The sequence below is a fragment of the Halichoerus grypus genome, chromosome 9, assembly GCF_964656455.1.
Source record: "Halichoerus grypus chromosome 9, mHalGry1.hap1.1, whole genome shotgun sequence".
Taxonomy (NCBI): Eukaryota; Metazoa; Chordata; class Mammalia; order Carnivora; family Phocidae; genus Halichoerus; species Halichoerus grypus.
Genome location: NC_135720.1, coordinates 57,755,885 through 57,777,854, shown reverse-complemented (window position 1 = coordinate 57,777,854; position 21,970 = coordinate 57,755,885). Strand labels below are relative to the sequence as shown.

The following is a 21,970-nucleotide window of genomic DNA, read 5'->3' as shown; positions in this document are numbered from 1 at the left end:
AAGATACTGCTTGATTAGTCACTTATTCCTTTTGATGCCCCTGTCTCTGTGTCCCCTGATGCAGCAGATGCCCTGGCTGAGGGTAGACATCCCAAAGGGGCTGTCTTCAGACTAATGTGCCATGCAGGCACAGTTTTTAAACTCACCTGGCAATCTTGGGGCCTGACTCTTACTTCTGGTTGGGTTTACATAGGAGAAGTTGGACAATTTGGAACCTCAGAGAAATTAGTAAAAGGCGAAAGATTTATGCGATCTGAAGAGAAACCAGAGTGTGGAACCTCAGAGAAATTAGAAGTGACTCAGGTAAACATGAGGATTACCTAGAATTCAGAAGAAACAACTGCTACTTTTAATTAGAAATTCAAATTTGCCTTTGGTCCATTAATTCTGCTGTTTATAAGCACAACACATAATACTTAAATATCAAACATGAGTAAAATTGTGCTTTATTTATTTTTGTTATGCCAAAGAATAATAATTGTAGCCTTTTTTTCCTACCTAAAAGTATTCTCATACAATATAAAAATATAAAGAAGAAAGGTAAACTTTCCTATAATCCCATTATTTCTCTCCCTTTATGTATTTATGAAGTTAAACAGCTATAGATATATTTAGATTAAAACTAGGGGCATAAGCTACATTCTGTTTTATACTGAAACAACATGTATCTTAAAAAGGTTCATAATCAAAATTTGTTCAGTTGTTAAAAGTGAGGTGGGTCTATTAATACTAACTTGAAAGGGCATATTTGTGAGTTTTTTTTTTTTTAAGCAAATTGTAGTATATCACACTTTTGATTAAAACAATAAAAATAAACACAATATCTATGTGTACGTATCTTTTTAGATCTATGTTGTTGAGAATAATTACCTCTTAGGAAATTTAGAGCACAGAGAGTGGACTCTAAAATATTTTACCGGATGTAATGCTGTACTATTTTAATAGGAATATATTAGTTTGTAATGTGACTGTGTAAATTTTAACATCCATCTTTACGTGTCAATAAATATACCTCTGGGCAATAATTTTAATAGTGTTACAATATATTCAGTTATATAAATATAATGTAATTTGCTTAACTTTATGAGGATCCTCTAGGTTGCTATATTGTTTTAAAAATATAAACCACATTATAATGCACATATTTGTATATAAATCTATGTGCACTTATCTTTTCATTCCCATGAAGTAAATTCTCCAAGTAAAATTAGAGTGTCCCAGTTTGTGCTTGCCACATATTTCCAGAATGTTCTCCAGAATAGTTGTACCAATTGTTTCTAGTAGCCAACTGTGGATGTCAGCATGCCATTACTGACCTATGTCTGGTAAGGAAATTATGATTTTTCCTACTTAGAAATTTTACTGATTCTCTCTCACCTCTGGATCAGGAAAGTGAATGCATATCATCAAAAAATGAAAGCTGTCTTTTCAATGATTTTTTTTAAATTTTTTAAAAAAATTATTTATTTGAGAAAGAGAGAGCACAATCATGGGAAGGGGCACTGGCAAGGGAGAAGCAGGAGAGGGAGAAGAAGACTCCCCCACTGAGTAGGGAGCCCAATGCAGTACTTGATCTTGTAACCCTGGGATCATGACCTGAGCCAAAGGCAGAAACTTAACTGACTGAGCCACGCAGGCGCCCCTCAATGATCTTTGTTTTATAGAGTACTATGGATTATCTTAACATAAGTGGAGCTAATCTCTAAAGTAGATATCTAATTTATGTTTTTAAGCATGTTGTATATAGCAGCAATTTATGTTAGCATAAATTATCATGGTTATTAGAAAAAATAGAATCTTTGAAATTTGATAAGCTTGGGTTCAGACTTTAGGTGTGTCCTTTACTGGGTTGATTTGAACCTCAGCTCCTTGGGATCTACTACTTACATTATTAGATTGCTAAAGAAAATTAAATTAAATAATATCTGTAAAGTTTCTACCACTGTGCCATATGGTAGGTGTTATAGAAACCAATCTTTTGACCAAATAACTTCTTTATGAAATATTCATTTTCTTTCTGATTTAAAAAAAGGGGGGGCAATATTATCCATATAGTTAAAAACAGATCTGATAGGCTAAAGTTATAGCTGATGTGCTTATTACTCTGGTTTTTCACATCTGTTTTGAAACTTCGCTCTTAACTTTTGGTCAAGAATAGTCCTTGTGTGGGGCGCCTGGGTGGCTTAGTCATTAAGCGTCTGCCTTCGGCTCAGGTCATGATCCCAGGGTCCTGGAATCGAGCCTCGCATTGGGCTCCCTGCTCCACGGGAAGCCTGCTTCTCCTTCTCCCACTCCGCCTGCTTGTGTTCTTTCCCTCGCTGTGTCTCTCTCTGTCAAATAAATAAATAAAATCTTTAAAAAAAAAAGAATAGTCCTTGTGATTCAGCTAATTTCAAAGAATAATGAAATTAAACTTCACTCTTCTTTACATGATGGATATGTGCAAAACCTTTGTACTGGTTTCCTTGGGAACAAAAGTAGGTGCAAATGCCTAAGTATAAAACGTGTTGAATTTTGTTCAGCATTTAACATGAAATGATTCTTATATTTGCAGTTATTTCTCCTTCAAAATGCAACCAAATGTGAATATTCCTTAGGGCCCATATTGAAGTGGAGAGAAAGGAAAGAGAAGACAGTGAAGGATATATAGCTGTGTAAGAGAGAAATGGAGAGAGTTAGTATCTGGAATGCAGGGTAGCAGAAGAAATATCATCTGATGCCCCAAACTCTGGAAACACAGGAGTCTACTCAAGTTTACAGCCTTGTACTGAGGTTCCTTGGACATATTCAGGAGTCATCAGTAAGATTTGAGTCAATGCCTACTTTATAAGACTTCTTTCCATGAGACCCACAAATCTAGCTCATAAGCAAAAAGCTCAAGGATAAAGTTGAACACATTCTGAATGTTTTTTAATTTAAATTTCTTTTTTTTTTTGCTTTTTTAAATTTTATTATGTTATGTTAATCACCATACATTACATCGTTAGTTTTTGATATAGTGTTCCATGATTCATTGTTTGCATGTAACACCCAGTGCTCCATGCAGTACGTGCCCTCTTTAATATCCATCACTAGGCTAACCCATCCCCCCACCCCCCTCCCCTCTAGAACCCTCAGTTTGTTTCTCAGAGTCCATAGTCTCTCATGGTTCGTCTCCCCCTCCGATTTCCCTCCCTTCATTTCTCCCTTCCTACTATCTTCTTTTTTTTTTTTTTTTAACATATAATGTATTATTTGTTTCAGAGGTACAGGTCTGTGATTCAACAGTCTTACATAATTCACAGTGCTCAAATTTTATCAAATGTCTGTGTTTTAACAAGCAAGGAAAGAATACTGCCTCATCATTTCTTAAACTGTTTTTTGTTTCTTCTGATGATTTTTTTTTAATGCCTTTTAAAACATTTCTAACATCCTCTTGCTGCTAATTTCTCTGTGGAATTGCTATTCCTTCTGGCTTTTCCCTGAGTCCCTGCCATATATCACCCTCCATTCTTCTTTTGGCTGCAGCTGTTCAGTTGTCAAATCCAGTAGGTGAAGATTATCAAACTATTTTCTCTCCTGAGTAAAGTTGCATCACCCTCACCTCCTGCTCTTTGCCTTCTTTGAATTAATTTCCTGAATGGCATGGGATTCAGTTTAAAAAAAAAATGTTGTAATGAAAGTTTTTTATGTCCTGGTTTGTGATTTATAATTTGTTTGATCAAGTATAAAACTCAGAAGTATAAATGTCAAGAGTTAACTGATACTGCTTAATCAGTCATTTCCAATTGATGTCAGTCTATTAACCTGCTGACTAAAAGGACATCACAGAGTATTAGTTTGCATTTGGTTTTAGAGTCCTCTATGATTTCTTCCTTAATAATGTCCACAGCAGTGTACCATTACAGTTTTTTGCTTCAGTTTACATTCTTATTGTCCCTGAACCTGTGTAATTCACAGTGGGAAGGGTAGTGTTGATTCAGACAAAATTTTGATCCATGTATTTTGGCAGGCATAATGTATACTTCTATGTCATATCACAGTTGCCCCATTTTGTGCTTTTGTAAGTGGAACCAATTGACAATCCTATACAGATATCTTAGCAGTTATCTAAAAATTTCCTACCATATTAAATGTTTTTCTACAAAGAAGTAATAGTCTTAACAATTAGAAGTAATAATGATATATTTGGGGAATTTATTTAGTATAACAGATCTTTTTAGTATTTTCTTATGTATAATTGTATATGGCATGCTTTTTACATACATTTTTTTATTTTTTTAAATGTGTATCCCAACTCTAGGGGGAGGTAAAAAATCATGATCTCATTTTGCCCTGAGGCAAACCAAAGCCTAAGACTGTATTATTCATGATTCTTTCAATTCCAGTTGTCTAAAATTCCTTTAGTAATAGCAAAAAGAAAGCACATTGGTCTTCTAGCTTGTAATGTACGGGATAATCTGTCTTCAGATACCTTTGGATTCAGGTGCACAAAGAAAGTCATAAACAGGTTCCTCTACATCTTTCACCTCCTCTTTTGTTTATATTGGCTTCATTCTCAGGCAACAGTGCAGAGGTGGCATCAAGGTTTATAAAAATCACTGGTACAGAACTCCGAGAGAAAGAATGTACCTTTTTTCCCAAATGGCTCCCTCAGAAAGCCTTGTCACTTGGCCATGCCTGAAGCGGTGCTTATTATCAGGTCTGGAACACTTGGAGCTAAGCTATTGGGTCAGAGAATGGACTCAGGGGGAAGAGGTTCTGCTTCAAAAGAAGAGATGCCAAGCAGGCAAAACAATAGATTCCATCAAAGATGTTGCATGACTTAATTGGAATCCTGTTTTTGGTCTTCACTTCCATGTTATTCTTTTAGTCTTCCACTTAGATCAGTTCTCACATGAAATGATATATAAAGACTCAACTTTAGGGAAGTCCTTTAATATTTATCCTGTAAAAGGACAAGCATATTCTAATGTCTGAAAGGAGATGTTAGGAATCTCAGAATGTGAACACAGTATAATCTTAAAAAAAAAAAAAAAAACTTATGAGAATTCTGATTGACCTTTTCCCTTGATCCCACCATTCTTTCCAACTTTTGTTTTCTTAGTTTTTTCCCACGCCTTTGTTTTTTGAAGCTATGGATATTAATAGAAAACTCTTCCAAATGATGACGACTTTCTAACATAGTAGGTACTACTGCATACAAAACTAGATAGCCCCATATTGGCCTGCATTTGGCATTATGAAGAATTTGGGTTTACTTGTTTGTTCCACTCACCTACGATGAATACCCCAAGGGTCTAAATCATCTTTGATTTCTCAGTTTTATTGCTCAAGCTTATAATTGTGTTTGATGTCAGTAACACGATAATAACATTAATAAATGCTGTTGAATGAGTGACTCAAACTGTAAAGCACTTAGAGACAAATGAAAAAAGACAATTGGAAGAGTATATGTTCCTATGGGAAAAGAGATTCAAGTGACCTAAGAATGAGTAAACGAAGGCATTTCTTCATGGTACTAAAACAATAATTAGTTAAATCAACGTATTTTCCAATGTAGAAAATAACCATGTTAACTAAAATAGTGAAGAGATGGGAAGTCTTCAAATTAGGGGTCTAAGGTACGCTGTAAAATATGAGTATGCAAATCAATCCCTCTGTTTTCCTCAAAGATGTTTGCCTCATCTAAATTGATATGAATTGCTAACATACTTGAGAGTCTCACTCTTCTCTATAAATTATGACATAAAGAGCTTTATAGTTCACACTTTTGTAAATTTATCCAATTCAGTCCTTACAGCTCTATAAGGTAGATTACTATTCTATTTATTTTAAAGATGAGAAAATAACACTAAGGAAGATAACATGACTTCCCATAATGACTAATAAGTTACATAATTAAAGTACTAAGTCCCATTAGTTTAAATGTTCACGTAAATACTAAATGAAAATTTTATTTTTTCGCATTTCTGTGAGAAGTTACTATTACAATTTTTTATAGAGTGATAAGCACAATACAAAAAAAACCAAAACACACAATAAGAACATGAAAAGTTATAAAGGACATATATGAATACGATTTATTTGCATATCTATTGTTTTATTTTTCCAGAAATGTCTTTATTAATTTCTTCGCTATCCTTCAAATCATGCTTAAAATAGATCTTTACTATAATTTGATTTTTGGTTTGAGTAAATGATATATGAAGTTTAGTTTCTCAATTTTTATAGGCATTTGGATTTAGTATTTACATGAATGTTTAAACTCATGTACCCAAATTTCTGGTGTATTTTTGGTGTGCATATTTCTAGATCTCAAATTAGAAATAATCAGTCTGTTAACAACATAGAAATCAATTTTAATTCATCATATTTAAAAGAGAAAATATAAACAATATCGATGAATATAAATTTTTAAGTGCAAGAAGCTAATTTGAGCTCCGAATATCAAAAGAATTGGATATATTGGAGATCAGCTGGAAGGACAAAGAATACTTCCCCTTGATATTGACTCTTCTCTAAATCAATAGTAGTTCCAAATGTAGTAAAAAGCAGACGAGATTTAACAGGGCCTAAATTATTAAGGTTAGTGCATTGTTGCTAGAGAGTTCATTAACAATCCTATCAATACAGTGTTCTTCATGGACGTTAGTAAGAGCTTCATGGAATATTTTAAAAGAGAATGAGATATCTCAAAGGACTGATCTTGGTTGAAAAAATTTAATTAGGTAAGAATAATTACATTAGTTAAATGAAACTTTTAATTGAAAACCTGTTGGCATTTTCTGACCTGCTTCACAGCTTTCCCTAGTCATTTATATTTAAGAAGTGAAGAGTTTCTCTACATGGCATTTGAGAAACATCTAAACATCCCGGAATTTGTATATAAAAGTTTAAAGGAATTTAGAAAGTGTGGCAGTAAAAAAAATAAATAAATAAAATAAAAATAATAGGATTTTCTGCTTGGGAAATGGTGCATTTTAAAGATATATGTAGGAAAGAAAGAAAATTATATAGAAATATTCATGGTAAATACATATAATTCTTGGAAATAATGCAAAATAGTCATCTCTTAAAGCTTTCACAATTGTAATGTTAAAACTCCATGGACTGAATTTCAGACCATATAATGCTCTAAAAGCTCACAGGAAAATATTGCTGTTTGTGAAATTATTTTGTTGAGTGTTGTTAAGGAAAATGTCATCCAGCAAAAGTTCTTGCAAAATTAATGGCCAAAAATTGAATAATATAAACATCAAGGGCCAATGAAAACTCTTACTGTCAAAATTAGCGTAAATCACATTTTAGATTGTATTTTACTAGTTGCTATTCAAAACAGGTTAATTAACTGTCACTACTTTCTGGTAGCTTTTAGCTTAGCCAGAGAACATTGGTTTGAAGAGACATAAGCATTTATTCAAATTCACAAATTCACAGGGACATCAAGCAAATGAATCTGTTAATCATTCTTGGCATTAATCCTGGCCCAGACCTGTTGTTTCTTTGCTGAATCCCAGCAACACTATCTTCCAGTACCATCTTCTTCACTTCATCTTCAGAGCATTGCTGAAACTTGATTTTTGTAGCTCATCAATTTGGCTGTGAAGCTGAAACCCATTCTATTCTTTTCCCTTCTCTTTTTTAATATCTTCCCCTTTTTAGCCTTCATGGATGCTGAATACCATACGGGTATCTACAAAAATTCATATTCCTTTTAAAGATCTCTCATCCTGCAGTTTTTGGCATCTCCTTTTATTCAACTAATCTGCAATAGAGGAATCCCTCTGGTCAGCTAAAAAACATGAAGTATTGGCATATCCATATTCTTACTGTGTAAGAGGACACAAAAGAAGATAAAAACCTGGGATCTTAGTGAATGAATTTGGATAGGAGAGAAAGGGTGTTGGTTTTCCTCTGCAGAGTATTGGGAAGCTAGGGTGGGCTTTAATGTGGATGGATACTTTAACAGTGAAGTTAAAACAACAAAGAAAATATAATACAAGTATTAGAAGACTTTATTGGGTCACACAGGAATTAGGTAGAGTATGGAGCACAGACAATGGATAAAGAAAAGTGACTTTTGATTGCCCTTATTTATTAATTCATAGGAAATGTTGATATAAAAGTTTATCAAACAAGCACATAAAGCATAAATAATTTTGGGGAGAAGATAGATAAATTAAGATTACGATTGTATTACAAAGGCCAAAATAAAATTGGAATGAAATGTAAGTTTCCTAGGGCTACACATGTAAGCCACAAAACCCCTTAAAATCCAGCTGGTTCCAGCCCCTCTTCTTACGGGTGACAAGAAAGACTTACTGAAGACAAGAAAAAATACCAGGCAGATTTGTCGGCTGTGTAAGTAACTATCCTACAGCAGCCCTTCCTTTAGTAACAAATTCAAGACACAATAATACTTTACCACTTACATTTATTCTTAAATTCTAAATTCGTCAGGTAACGTGTATGTATGTAGTTTTAGTGTGTGTCTTTTTTTAGCTTGGAATTGTGGCATTGTGTGCATGTCACATTTTATAGGGATCACATTGTTGTTGTATGGTAATTTCCTTCTTGCTCCTTTCCCTTTCAGAACTTGGTCTGCTCTCTTGAACAGCATGAGTTCTGTTCCCTCATTTAGGGTAACAGTGGGTGCAGAAGGGTTGAAACATTATACTTTCTAAACCAGTTCCTTGTTTTGGATCGTAGCCATCTTGAAGAGATTACCGCTCTTCTGGTGATCATCATCATCATCGTCTAACACCTGCCTGTGCACCATGGGCCAGAGACTGTGCACACTGCTTTAATGTATTATCTCATGCAGTCTGTGCGGTTCACGCAGCTGCTGGTAAAGAACTCTGTTTCAGAGTAGTACAAAGAGCCGGCAACAGAGAAAGCATGACGGCAGCTGCAGTGTAACTGGGAGAATTGTCTCTGACAATTGGCTCCCGACTGGGTCTGAGGGCATTTCTTCTCCAGTCCCCTCCGTTCAGTTAGCAGCCACTGCGCACCTGCTCTGAGCCGGGCAGGGTGCTGGGTTCAGTGCGCCAGCTGAATGACTGAACACCAGCCTGCCTTCCATGTGGGATCCTCACCCTTGCCCAGAGGGGTGGATGATTCTCTGTCGCATGTAGGCTTGTGCTGACTGCACAAGGGAGCTCCAGAGGTCAGAATCCACCCTTTCTCCCCTGCCCTTAATGTCCTTAATATCTTCTAATTGAAGGATAATATTTGTAATTGTTTATCTCCTGGAACTATCAGGTTTTTAAAAGTGATTTTCCAACAAGGACGAGAGAGGGCAGATCATCATTTTTTATGTCCAGTTATAAAAGGTGGAAACAAGGCAAAGTGGATTTAATTTTTTTTTTATTATTTGTTTTAGATAAAGGATCAAGTCAATGAAAGAGCCAGAATTTATAAACTTAAATTCCATTTGTTAGTCCATGGTGCTCTTTGTGCTGTGTACTGTACTTCAGATGGGAATTCAGACATGAGCAAAATCTGAGACCCAGGGGTTCCAGAATGGATCTGCCACCTGCCAGCTAGCGTTCAGATCTCAGAGGGCACCTGCCTGCACCTATTTAATGGAAAGATAAATGTGTTCACGGAACTGTTACTATAAATTCATTTGGAAACGGGACAGAGGCTGAACTCACATTCCTCCCAGGTCTGAGCTGCTGGTGGATTTGGTTCACTGGGCCTCTGGGAGGTAATGCATTCTAGCTAGGTGGCCAAGTGTGATTACTATTCAGGGCTTCCTAATACCCATTTCTTTTACAATTCAAACGAACTTTTGGGTTGAATTTGTCAATTTGTTGAAAAATGCTTTTATACACTTACTGTGGGCATGGCAATGTATGGAGTACCGTGCAGGGTATTACAAAAATAGGCATGGTTATTACCCAAAAGATGCTTGTGGTCTAGAAGGAAAGAAAAGAAGTGAGGAGGCATAAACAGTTTTATTAAAACTAGAATGTGCAATGAAGAAAGAAGATACGGATCAGTGATGCTTAGTTTGGGCGGATTCTAGATACTTCTAGAATAAAATGAAATCTAGGAACCATCTTTTCAGAAAAATGCATGATCACTCTCTAATTTTAAATAGCTGTGCCGGAGTAAAATCGACATACTATAAACTTCCCATATTTGAACTGTACAAGTTTATAAGTTTTGACATATGTTGTACCCATGAAACCATCACTAAATCAAGATATAAACGTGTATCACATCGCTCTTAAGAGTGATTACATTTAAATGTAAATTATTGCATACAACATTGGGTGTGTTTGGAACCTAGGCCAAGAGCCCAACTATGCAAAAACTGCTTAAGCAGAATGACATTGTCACAAATGTAACTCTGCTCAGCATAATAGAGAAATAAATTGTGAAAGGTTATGTTCCGTGTTCCCTCCATGAAAATTCAGTCGGGGTACCCAAAACCCACACTACTTGGGAAACAGAGGAATGCTCTTCTCATTGGAAAGAAAAATAAATACTTTTGGTAGTCTTGTTTTGTTTTGTTTTTGCTAAGAGAAGTCTTTAGTATTTCTGAGAGATTTTATGTACCAATAGTCCCTTGTATGTTTATATGGAGTTCAGGGATTGTTCATTTCCAGCTATTTGCTTCATGTTTCACATAAATAAAACCTATCTTTAAATTTGTTGTAACTCCTGTCTCTCTCAGAACTTTACCAAGGAGGTGTTTAATGATGATGACTATAGTGATCAAAACCAGAAATAACATATGCAGTCGACATGGACATCCTTGGTAATGACTGCTTTGTACCAAATGCTTCTGTAAATGAAGTCTAAATATATGGAAACGTTTTGACCATTCACAGCATCTATGATTATTCCTGCTTTTATATGTTGGGAAATGGTTCAATTATACATACCAAATCAAAAGTAGTAAACAATGGTAATTTTTGTCATTTGAGACTTTTGAGAGTATCTAATTCCCCTGATTCTTCAATTACTTAAAAATGCATAGTGGACTTTTCCACAGCGTAAAAGAAATATGAACTGTTCTTTCAATACTTGAAAGTCTCATCAGACTTGAGGTTACTTGAGATAGATGAAATCATCCTGGGTGACTAAACCAATATCTGTGCCAATAGCTCAGCCATAGAAATGAGCATTTGTCACTCTGCCACCTGCACTTCCCATACACACTCCATGCCTGAAAGTATGAGACTCGGTATAAGATAAACCCAGCAGTAAGGTAGGGAGATGGTTAGTGCGTATTTAAAATGGACGTGAAGGCACTGCTCATGATCTTTTCAAGCCACCCGTTTAGATCACTACAGTTTAATTGAAATGTGTAGGACTACATCACACAATTTTAAAGGTTTGTAAAGCAAGTTTTTGGCTGACAGACATTCTTTGTAGGTTAACTAACTTATTTTGGAAAGAAAAATAAAGTTCCAACTGCAGTCTAGTCTGAGGTAGTCTCTCAAGGGTGTTGCTATTACTATCGATAGATACTTGACCTAGCAGTGAAGCATGGAGGTTTGTACTTAGATCTGTCTAGACCTACCTGGTCTGCACTGCCTTCTGAGCTGTATTCCCAGGGCGAAGAGATATTCTATCTTTCCAGTAAGTGTGATCTATTTATATATAAGTGAGTAATTATTCTTAAAAGTGAGAAAATGGGACAGATTGTTTTATCTTCATTGCTGACTTTTTTTTTTCTCTGCTTAGCTTTTATCTTTGTAATTTAGGGTGCGAGTGACTACAATTTTATCTAAACCCCTCATATGGATTTTTTTTTAAAGATTTTATTTATTTATTTGACAGAGAGAAACACAGCGAGAGAGGGAACACAAGCAGGGGGAGTCGGAGAGGGAGAAGCAGGCTTCCCGCTGAGCAGGGAGCCTGATGCGGGGCTCGATCCCAGGACCCTTAGATCATGACCTGAGCTGAAGGCAGACACTTAATGACTGAGCCACCCAGGCGCCCCCCCATATGGATTTTAATGACCAAATTGTACACATATTCCATTTTAATTTAACCAGTTAAATTACAGTTATGTGTAACCCTGAAGCTTTCTTTAGAGGTAGCTATGCTGTAAAAGAAAAAAATGTGACTTGGGAGTCAAAGGAACTTTTATTTGTATCTCAGCTCAGAGACATACCCTCTTTGGGACCTGGGGACATAATTGTCTCGTGTTCAGCAGAGCCTCCAAATATATGAGACCTGCTGTCATCAGCTTATCCTCCATTGCCTTTCATAGTTTCAGTAGGAATAAGCTTAAGAGAGGTAGTTGGTTATGATAGTTCAGATAGTGGGTCTAAGAATTAGGTCTTGCCTGTGTCTTGTTTCTAAGTCTTATTTCTGCCAGAGTCTTGTTATGATAGTTTGGACAGTAGTTCAAAGAGCCAAGCATTGCCTGAGTCTTGTTTTCTGAGTCTTTTTTCTCAAGGTGATGAGACCTTGAGAAAATTACTTTAACCTTGCTAAGCTTCAGTTTCCTTCTTTCTAAAATCATAATAGTAGTATCACCTAAAACATATGGTCTTGGTAGAATTAAATGAGACAATGCAGGTAAAGAAATCGACACAGTTGTGTAGTATAGAGTAAGCATGCAATATAATTTGATAGTAATAGTAATATCAAAATAATAAAGTAATTAACCTGTGTGTCTCCTGTACTTTTTTCCTCTTCTCTTCCACCCCTCCCTTTTTTCCCTCCTATTTTCCATCAAGAGAAAAGTCAAGGCAAGGGACTATAAAGCCAATATGAGAGGGTGGAAGACTTAGCAAGAGCAGCTCATTCAATCTCTACAATTTAGAGTTGGGAGTAAGAGACGCCCCTTAAGCCTGATCTTGAAAGACATTCTAAAACCTTTACCTTTTGAGAACCCCCTGAGCAGCAACTGCATAGAAGAAATCTACTTTCATGAAGTCATTCCTGGTTAATGTTACTTCCTGACTAACCTATTATTGACCCAAACCCATACATTGATGTATTCCTTTTTTGTGAGGTTGTATTTATCCATTCTCCACAATCTATACATTTCCCTACTTTGCAGCCCATTTTTGTTATATATTTACCACTTATCAAAACATGATGTAGATTAATACATTCAAGTACTTATTGATATTTCTCATATTTTGTAACTTTAAAAATCATTTAAACCATTTTGCTTTATTAAATGTAGAGCTCTGAGCAAAAACCAGAGAGAAAGCTGTGAACTGTGGGTAGATTGTCTGGATTCAAATCCAACTCCACCTCTACATGCTAGGAGCTTAGGCCAGTTACTTAACTGTTCTCTGCCTCAATTTTCTACTTGGTACAAACTCAATGGATTTTCAACTGGATGATGGTTGCAAAAATTTAAAGGGAATGATTTAAAGAGAATGCCTCATATGTAGTAAATACTAAATGGGTGTTAAGTAATACTATTACTAGTATAAGACAGATTTTCAAGCATATGCATTCCTGTGAAAATAAGAAAAACACTTTTGAAACACTAGGGTTTTCTCACTACTTTTCAAAGGTGAAAGAATTTGCATATGTATGGTTTTGCAAAGAAGACAGTAAAGTTGAGTCTGACAGGATAGCAAGTATAAATGGAAAATAACTCCATATTATTACATAAAACGACCAGTCTAAAAGTAGGACAGAAATAACACTCTAAACTGGTGAAAATATCATAGAGAGTAGTTTCAGAAGTTCTGTGTATCCCTTTATCATAAATCAACATATTTTAAACTGGAAATTGAAGAAGTAATTTGCTCAGCAACTTTTTAACTATTTAGAATTTTTTTCTCTAGTATTTACCTTCTACTTAATAAATACTTTCTTTTATAATTACATTTAAAATCACAGATCTCAAATAGTTTTATTATCAACTAGTGTGTCCTCTGCTCTTGATGCTGAAACTATGTACCAAAAACAATTTTTCAAACGCTTAATTTGACAAAATTCTTCCTTAACATTGTCATTTTAGGTAAGATTACTCTTCTAGGATTTTCATATAAGTCCTATAAGATCATGTAAGTCAGTAAATCATGGCAGAATAGTAACAAATATCATACTTATTTTAGTTATTTTGTGGAACTAGATCAAAATTTTCATCTTGAAAATTATCAAATGGTATTTAGCAAACTCCTATCTTAAAGAAACTGTAGAAAATAAATAAAAAGAAAAAAATTTAAATTCTATTAATAACTAACTTTCAAGAGTAATCATTGGTTTCATTTTAGTGTATTTTCTTCATTTCGATCTGCTGTTGCTGTTGATATAACATGTTATATGGTGGTTAAGAATACTAGCTGTGAGCAGAGAGGCTGAGTCTGGGGCCTCGCTACTTGTTAACTGTGTGACTTTGCTTCGTTACTTAACATCTGTCAAACTTGGTTTCATCATTTGTAAAATGGGAACAAGAGTAGCGCTTTTATTAAACCATTATTGTGAGAATTATATAAATTAAGTAGTCCATATGAAGTACCCGTAAAGATATATGAAGGCTTATGCTGATCATACAGCTCTGTATAATCTATTTTTACACTGAGCATCATATTCACATGTGATTTCTTGTCTAACTGATTATTTTTCAAAACATGGTTCTTAGTGGTTATATAAAACATTGTGATTTTACTCTATTTCCTTAGCTTGAACATTCAGCAGGTTTCCACTTTTAAAAAAAAATAAATCATGTACATAGCTTTTGTTCTTATCTCTGATTTGCTTAGGGCAAATTCCAGAAAGAAATTACTGGGTTAAAAAGAACATGGATATTTTTAAGGCTCTTTTGTGGTTTTGCAAAATTGTCCTTTATCTTCCCCCGAGTAGTGTGTGAAAGTGTTCATGCCTCTTTACCTTTGTTCACAGTGATTTTTTTTTTAATTCATTTTATTTTGAAATCAAATGTGTCTTTCATAGCTTGGTAACTGTTTTTATGACCACCTGTGTGCTATCTAAGATATGCCCCCTGAATGTTACCTCAGGCCAAAGACAAATATCAGTCTAATCCTCAGGCTCATGATATATGCCCGTATCAACTCCATGATCCTAGTTTCACTCTGCAGCCATCAGAGGATGCGAAAGTAGTCAGCTGGTATTTACAAAGTGAAGGTTAGGAATCTGAGCTATATTCCCCAAAGATTTATGAACTATAAAATGGCATTCTTATTATGTTCTGTCACTGCATTGTGCTCTTTAGCTGTCTTCCATTTTATGTGGTAAAGCTCCCTAGGATCCATTTGCATGAAAGCGACTGTGTGTACTCATTTTGTATTGTGTGGTGGCAAACGCTATAATCTACAGGGTTCCTATTCATTTTGGAATTCATTTCACAGCTCACTAATTGTGTGAATGAGAAGAGGAAATATATGCTTTTATTCTGAAGCATGCCAAGCAGATGGCCCAAAAGTTCATTGCTAGCATTACAGTTAGTGTGGTCCTCTTCTGTAGGTTGTGAGCCTGGCATCGATCCGTCAGACACAAAGCAAGGGTCCATTTAACACAGCAGTTAACCGTCACTGAGCCTCTGGTTTGTTATGACTTATAAACATTTTGTTTTTTATCATCAACTTCTAAAGTGGTCAGTCATTTGAGCAGGTGCAAACAGTAGAATTCATATCCGTCTTACTTGAGAAGACAAAATGAACTTTTATTCATATGGAAATTTGGGGAAAAGAAAACAGTACAGGGGATTAAGCTTAGTTTCTTAAAAGGGGATTACTACATGTATTGAGATTCAAAACTGTAGCATCATTTCTGAGATTGAACCTTTTGAAAAATTAAGTTGAAGCAAAGATCGGGGATTATAGCTAAGCTTTTTAGGTGAATCTCCTTTCAAATCTCTTTTGTTTTTCCTGTGCAAGGAAATTGTTTATTTACTTTTATATACAATATGTCATTTATGTAAACATTCAAAATGTTTCCAATTGCATTCATCCTATGTGTGTGCATATGCGTGTGTGTGTATATGTGTGTGTAGTGAGACAATCAAACAGAGCTAGAGGGGGTGACAAAAAAATAAAATAATGAATGTCTTCACACATTGCCTACTTTAACGGAGATCCTAGGACAATATGAACCTGGGTTATTACCTCAGGAAAGGGAAGGTAGGTCAGGTGTTCTAAGGGAGCTGATGTAGTAATTTGATCACAGTATCTTATTTAAGAGAACCAGAGCATCGGAAATACTGTTGTCTCCCTTATGTGAAGGTAAAATGAGTATATATGTCTCTCACTCCTTCCTTCCCTCCCCTTTCATACCTCCTACCGTGGGTTTCGCTTGTTGTATTGACTCCATATTTCCTTTTTCTCGGCTTTCAGACTGATGCTGCTCTAATGTATGATGCTGTGCACGTGGTGTCTGTGGGCGTCCAACAGTTTCCCCAGATGACAGTCAGCTCCTTACAGTGTAATAGACACAAACCCTGGCGCTTCGGGACCCGTTTTATGAGCCTAATTAAAGAGGTATGTCAGAAGAAGCACATCTGCCTAGTCTCTTTTGTCCTCAAGGTGAATGCATTGAGATTATTTCAGGTTTCCTAACAGGTGACCTTTTACCTTTATCTTTTGAATTAAACTTTCTGTCTTCCTCCATATAGGCAAAATTAACAATTTAACTAAATGATGTGGGACAAAAGGGGGAAAATTACATGACAAATAAATGGGTATCTTTCAAAATATGTATGATTGTGTAAACAGATGAAAATCTGTGACCTATGATTCATGACATTGTTAGTTTTCACCTTCCTGAATCTTTATGTGTATTACTTTTCATTTATGTGGAGATATAGTTTAAAGAATGTTCATATTTTAGGCAACAGTTTTTAACATGAATGCCATTTGCACTCCAATAAATCATATGTCTTAAAGAATTGTTATTTAGATCTATGGTTCCTAAATATAATGTCTAGTTATTTTAATTCTATTAGCAGTTAACATAAAACAGATACCTGGATTCACAAGAGTGCAAAGTTTACTTCATATTGCCTAATTCAATCATTCTTATGGCCATTTATCATTTCTGATTACAACTGTCATGGTTATAGACCAAGAATGCCCACAGTGAAGAAAAAAAAGGCAAAATTCTGAGGATCACACACACACACACACACACACACACACACACGTTCTTCCTAGTTATCCTATCATGAAGGAAATCTTATGTCAGCTTAGGATACATTTCATTTGATTATAACAGGAGTTTTTCTATGAAAATGTAACTGGAAAAATTTAATCTTTGCTAGGAAAATCACAGGGATTATCCCCATATAAGATTTTTCTTAATGGCTTTAAAGAAATCATCAATTCAGCATATAATAAATTATTCATCTCGAAAATAAAAGTGAAATTGGGTCATAGTTAAGAATCTCCAGGTCCTTTGCCAAGAATATCCATGAATTTTCCTTGTGTGATTTTTAATGTCCTCTCAGATGGGTGAAATGACACTCCCTGATGAATATGTAGTTCATTTATTTGTTTCACATTCTACCTTTATGTCTGGTTTAAAACTGAGCATCAGAGAGCTGCAGACATAGTGCACGGGTTTGGCTGCTGAAAGAATTGCTTTCTGAGTGCAGCACCTGAGTATTGAGGTGTGTGTCACACAGTCCTATAAGAAACAGTTGTATGAAACTCACTACTGTATTCATCGTAAGTTGTTGTCGAGGACGTTGTCCACTAACTCACATGGTGAGCCTCTTTATGAGGACCAACAGGAGACATTCCTCTCAGGTTTTAATGCCAGGAAAAGCTGAGCTTCTCCTGGGCGGTTGGAATGTCTCAAATTATGGACCCTGTATATTGTGTTTATATCATATTTTCTTCATTGCTTTGGTTTCTAGGAAGTTCAGAATTAAATTTGTGATTGTATTTTGTTAGTTGTGCATTCTTACCCGATAAACATTTCTTTATGCTGCCTCTATCCCAGATTGTTTTTTTAACTATTGTCTACTTCTACTTCTGTATTTCTTGATCAAATTATTTATTTTTATACTAATATGCATTTTTGTTAATCACCTTAAATTATTTTCTTTGGAAAAGGATGGGTTAAAAATATCTTTTGCTTCCTTATTGGAAACCAGTTAACACATGTTTAAACTCAGTGATGACATGTTGCTATATGTATATAGATATGTATTATAATTGTTTCTGTTTTATTTGTAATTTATTAGCCTAAAACTATTTTCAAATCCTTATACCTAAGTACAGAAATACATGGAGACTAACAAATGTAGCAATAATGATATCCATTTGTAGTCCTTATTGAAAGGTTACCCATAATCTATTTGGTTTCATTTCTTTGGATCTTGGTGTAGATTCTTTCAAACATAATGAGTATGTTACATTATTTAAAATTTTCATATGTAACTATTTTCTTAAGCTATTTCCAAATGGCAAATAATGGAAAACACTATTTTTTTTTATATATAGACAGGAGAATGAGAAGACTTTTTGTATTAAAAAAAAAAAAAACCCTCAGAAATTTGCTCACCTGTGATGGGTTCAACCCATTATGTAATTAGATTATTATATTTTCACTTCCTTCTACATAGAAATCTCATTTTACAGGAAGTATAGCTTGATATGAAGTAATTTTGATATATTTCTCCCTATCTCACTTAAGGGAAAACAAAGTAATAAGTTAATTATTCTAAGAGGAAAGTGTATAATTGAAGTTATATAATGTAGGTTTTCCTAAATTCTGTTTCTTTCTCTGTAATAAAATAAGTTTATGTTCATATTATATAACAGTAATTCTGTTTGCAATCTCCAGTGACATATTCACTGTCTCATGTGTTATAATAAGTGACTAAATTATTCTCAGTTTGCAAAAGGAGATTTGCTACTTAAAACAATCTTCAAATTTCTCATAAAAAATTATACATACAAAATGCATTATTTTAATATAATAAGTTTTATACTGAGACTAAGACAATATCTGTAGACAAAAATCTTCCAAAGTTTAGAAGAGGAAAAAATGTTTTGAAAATCAGTAGCAATGTCAAGGGGCGCCTGGGTGGCTCAGTCGTTGAGCGGCTGCCTTCGGCTCAGGTCATGATCTCGGGGTCCTGAGATTGAGTCCCGCATCGGGCTCCCTGCTCAGCGGGAAGCCTGCTTCTCCCTCTCCCACTCCCCCTGCTTGTGTTCCCTCTCTTGCTGTGTCTATCTCTGTCAAATAAATAAAATCTTTAAAAAAAAAAAATCAGTAATGATGTCAATTTATGAGAAGTAATGAAAATAATGTTCCTTATTTTTTGTGTGTGAAAAAAATGTTTTATCGTCCTTTACTTGTTAATGATTTTTATTTATTTATTTATTTATTTATTTATTCATTTATTCATTTATTTATTTTCCTATAGGCACATTGGGAAGGTCTCACAGGCAGAATAACTTTCAACAAAACCAATGGCTTACGAACAGATTTTGATTTGGATGTGATCAGCCTCAAAGAAGAAGGTTTGGAAAAGGTACTTGAGTCATTCAACTTATTTACTTTAATTATTAAATGAAACAGATCCCAATGAAGAAATAAGGAAATATTCCCTCTTGTAGTCACATTTCATTAACATTTAACTTTATTGACTAACTCTTAAAATACATATTCAGTTCATTATATTGAATATAATAATTGAGGATTAGTATTCAAGTATAAAAAATGTCTTAAGACAATTAAATATTTTATTTTCTCACCAAGTTTTTCTTATACTGTGAAATGCATATAATGTTTATTAGCCTTAAGATTTAATATAATAATTAAAAATATTTATACTTGTATTTGCATAGACTTTCCTATTTGGAGCAGGTCATAAAGATTAAATACAGAAGCATGTTTCCATTGCTGGGCCATATTCAAATGAAATGTCTGACTTAATGTACACAAAGTAAATTAGGTAAGAACATAAATACATTACACTGGTCTATCTTATTTGATTCTATATCTAGGGTAAAGTCAGACAATGATTACAGAATTTGGGTATATGCTTACTTTAAAAATATTTTAGTGTAGGGGCGCCTGAGTGGCTCAGTCGTTAAGCGTCTGCCTTCGGCTCAGGTCATGATCCCAGGGTCCTGGGATCGAGCCCCGCATCGGGCTCCCTGCTCGGTGGGAAGCCTGCTTCTCCCTCTCCCACTCCCCCTGCTTGTGTTCCTGCTCTCGCTGTGTCTCTCTCTGTCAAATAAATAAAATAAAATCTTTAAAAAAAAAAAAAATATTTTAGTGTAAGTTATTTAAATATAAATAATATACATAATAATATAATAATATAAATATACATAATAATATAATAACATAATAATATAATAATAATATAAGTATAAATAATATATGCATTAATATATTTTTTCTGATAGACTCATTGAAAGTTTATTAAAAAGATATTTTGATAAGAACTTAAGAAAATAATTATATTTGACTGAGATAATATTGTTTTCAAGATAATAAGGTGTCTTATATTTCATCTAGCTATTAAACATGAAGCATTACTTATAAATGGAAACTAAAGAAGGAAATTGAGTCAGAAGAAGGGATCTTTTAACCTAAGGGACAATAGCATATTTGAATGTTGATTCAAATGATTCTGGAGAGAGAAAACATACATTTTTGATAATGTTGCCAAGGTAGGGAGAAATACATCATGACCAACTGACGACTAAAGTTGACAGGAATATTACCTCCACCCACTGAGAGTTTTAGATTGTACCCTTTAAAAGACCATGCAAAATAACAAACTGCAAACCAAATATTCATGCGGCAGTCACTTCCTAACCGCCTTTCTCCCATGATGAGAATATTATTCTATACCCAAGACTGGAATTGATAATGGTGTGGTTTAGTCAGCTCTTAATGGGTTTTATACCAGTATTTACTGGAGTTGTTATCTTATTTTCTTGGAAGTTTACAAGTCACTAAGATGAGCTTTGGCCATTGTTTGTATTTCAATACATCAATAAAGAAATGGCAATGACTTTCTTGTTACTGTAGCCTCTGTAAAGGACACATTAGAGAAGCTTTCTTTAAGCAATAGTGGGGATTATAGAAAGACCCTGAATATAATGGTTACCAAGTACATGGGATGATCAACCAGACTGATAAGCAAGGTACAATGTGAGTTAGACACGTTGCCTTGAGATTTCAAAAATATTTTGTATATTCCTCTGAAATTTGAAATTTTGTTTTGATAAATTAATTACACACAATCTTTATCTTCAAGGGGCTTTTTATATAGAGTGATTAGATAACACACTTGAGAATAAATACAATGGAAAACTGTTTCAAGCTTTAAAAGAGTAATAAAAGAGTATTTCTGAAAAAGGATATAATTAAGTAAAGAGTCACGGTATATGAGGTACTTAGAACTAGCCTTTGAATAATGGAGAATTATTGATTGGTAGAGATTGAGTCATTGCAGAAAGAGGTAACAATATGGGGAAAGACATATCATCGTATTTTATTTGATCATTTTATACACACACACACACACACACACACACACAAATATGCACATAGAAGTGGGAGATAGAGCATTTTAAAATGCTAGATTTAGGTCATAAAGGAAGCACCATGTTGAGATGTTTGTGATGTATTAGTATACAATATGAAATCAAAGAGAGAATAGCCTGGAGGTCTATGGGATGTGTGGAAATTTGGATTAATTTTAATATGGAGCCATGAATCTCAAACTATTCTGAGTAGAAGTGAGAGATGAATAAACAGTGACAGAGGCAGTAACTGAATCTTCAGCAGTGTTGTTAGTTCAAGGAATAGCAGAGCATTGGGATTATGCTTTTAAGGAGTAATGGAGGAACCAGGTGATAAAAGTAGGAGAATAAAGGCATCAATCAAAGATTGGTGAAGAAAATAGTGGGGAAAATTATCATTAGAAAGAAATTGGAACAAATCTGAAGAGGCACATAAAGTACTGAGGTTGGGTGAAGGTAAGTTAGAGAGAAGGGGAATTAAAAGTTTGAATCAAATGCTTTCAGTATCTTCAAAAATTATTACATAAGGGGCGCCTGATTGGCTC

The 21,970-nt window shown here is 34.6% G+C and overlaps 1 protein-coding gene across 4 annotated transcripts in view; it reads left to right on the top strand.

Annotated features, from left to right (window-relative positions):
* The window catches only part of GRIK2 (glutamate ionotropic receptor kainate type subunit 2), a 1,096,112-nt gene that overhangs the window by 813,560 nt on the left and 260,582 nt on the right, over positions 1-21,970 (top strand). For all 4 annotated transcript variants that reach the window (XM_078054938.1, XM_078054939.1, XM_078054940.1 and 1 more), the window contains 2 exons: positions 16,269-16,412; positions 19,307-19,414. In XM_078054938.1, the coding sequence (XP_077911064.1) occupies positions 16,269-16,412; positions 19,307-19,414 (252 nt within the window). The remainder of the gene's footprint in view (positions 1-16,268; positions 16,413-19,306; positions 19,415-21,970) is intronic.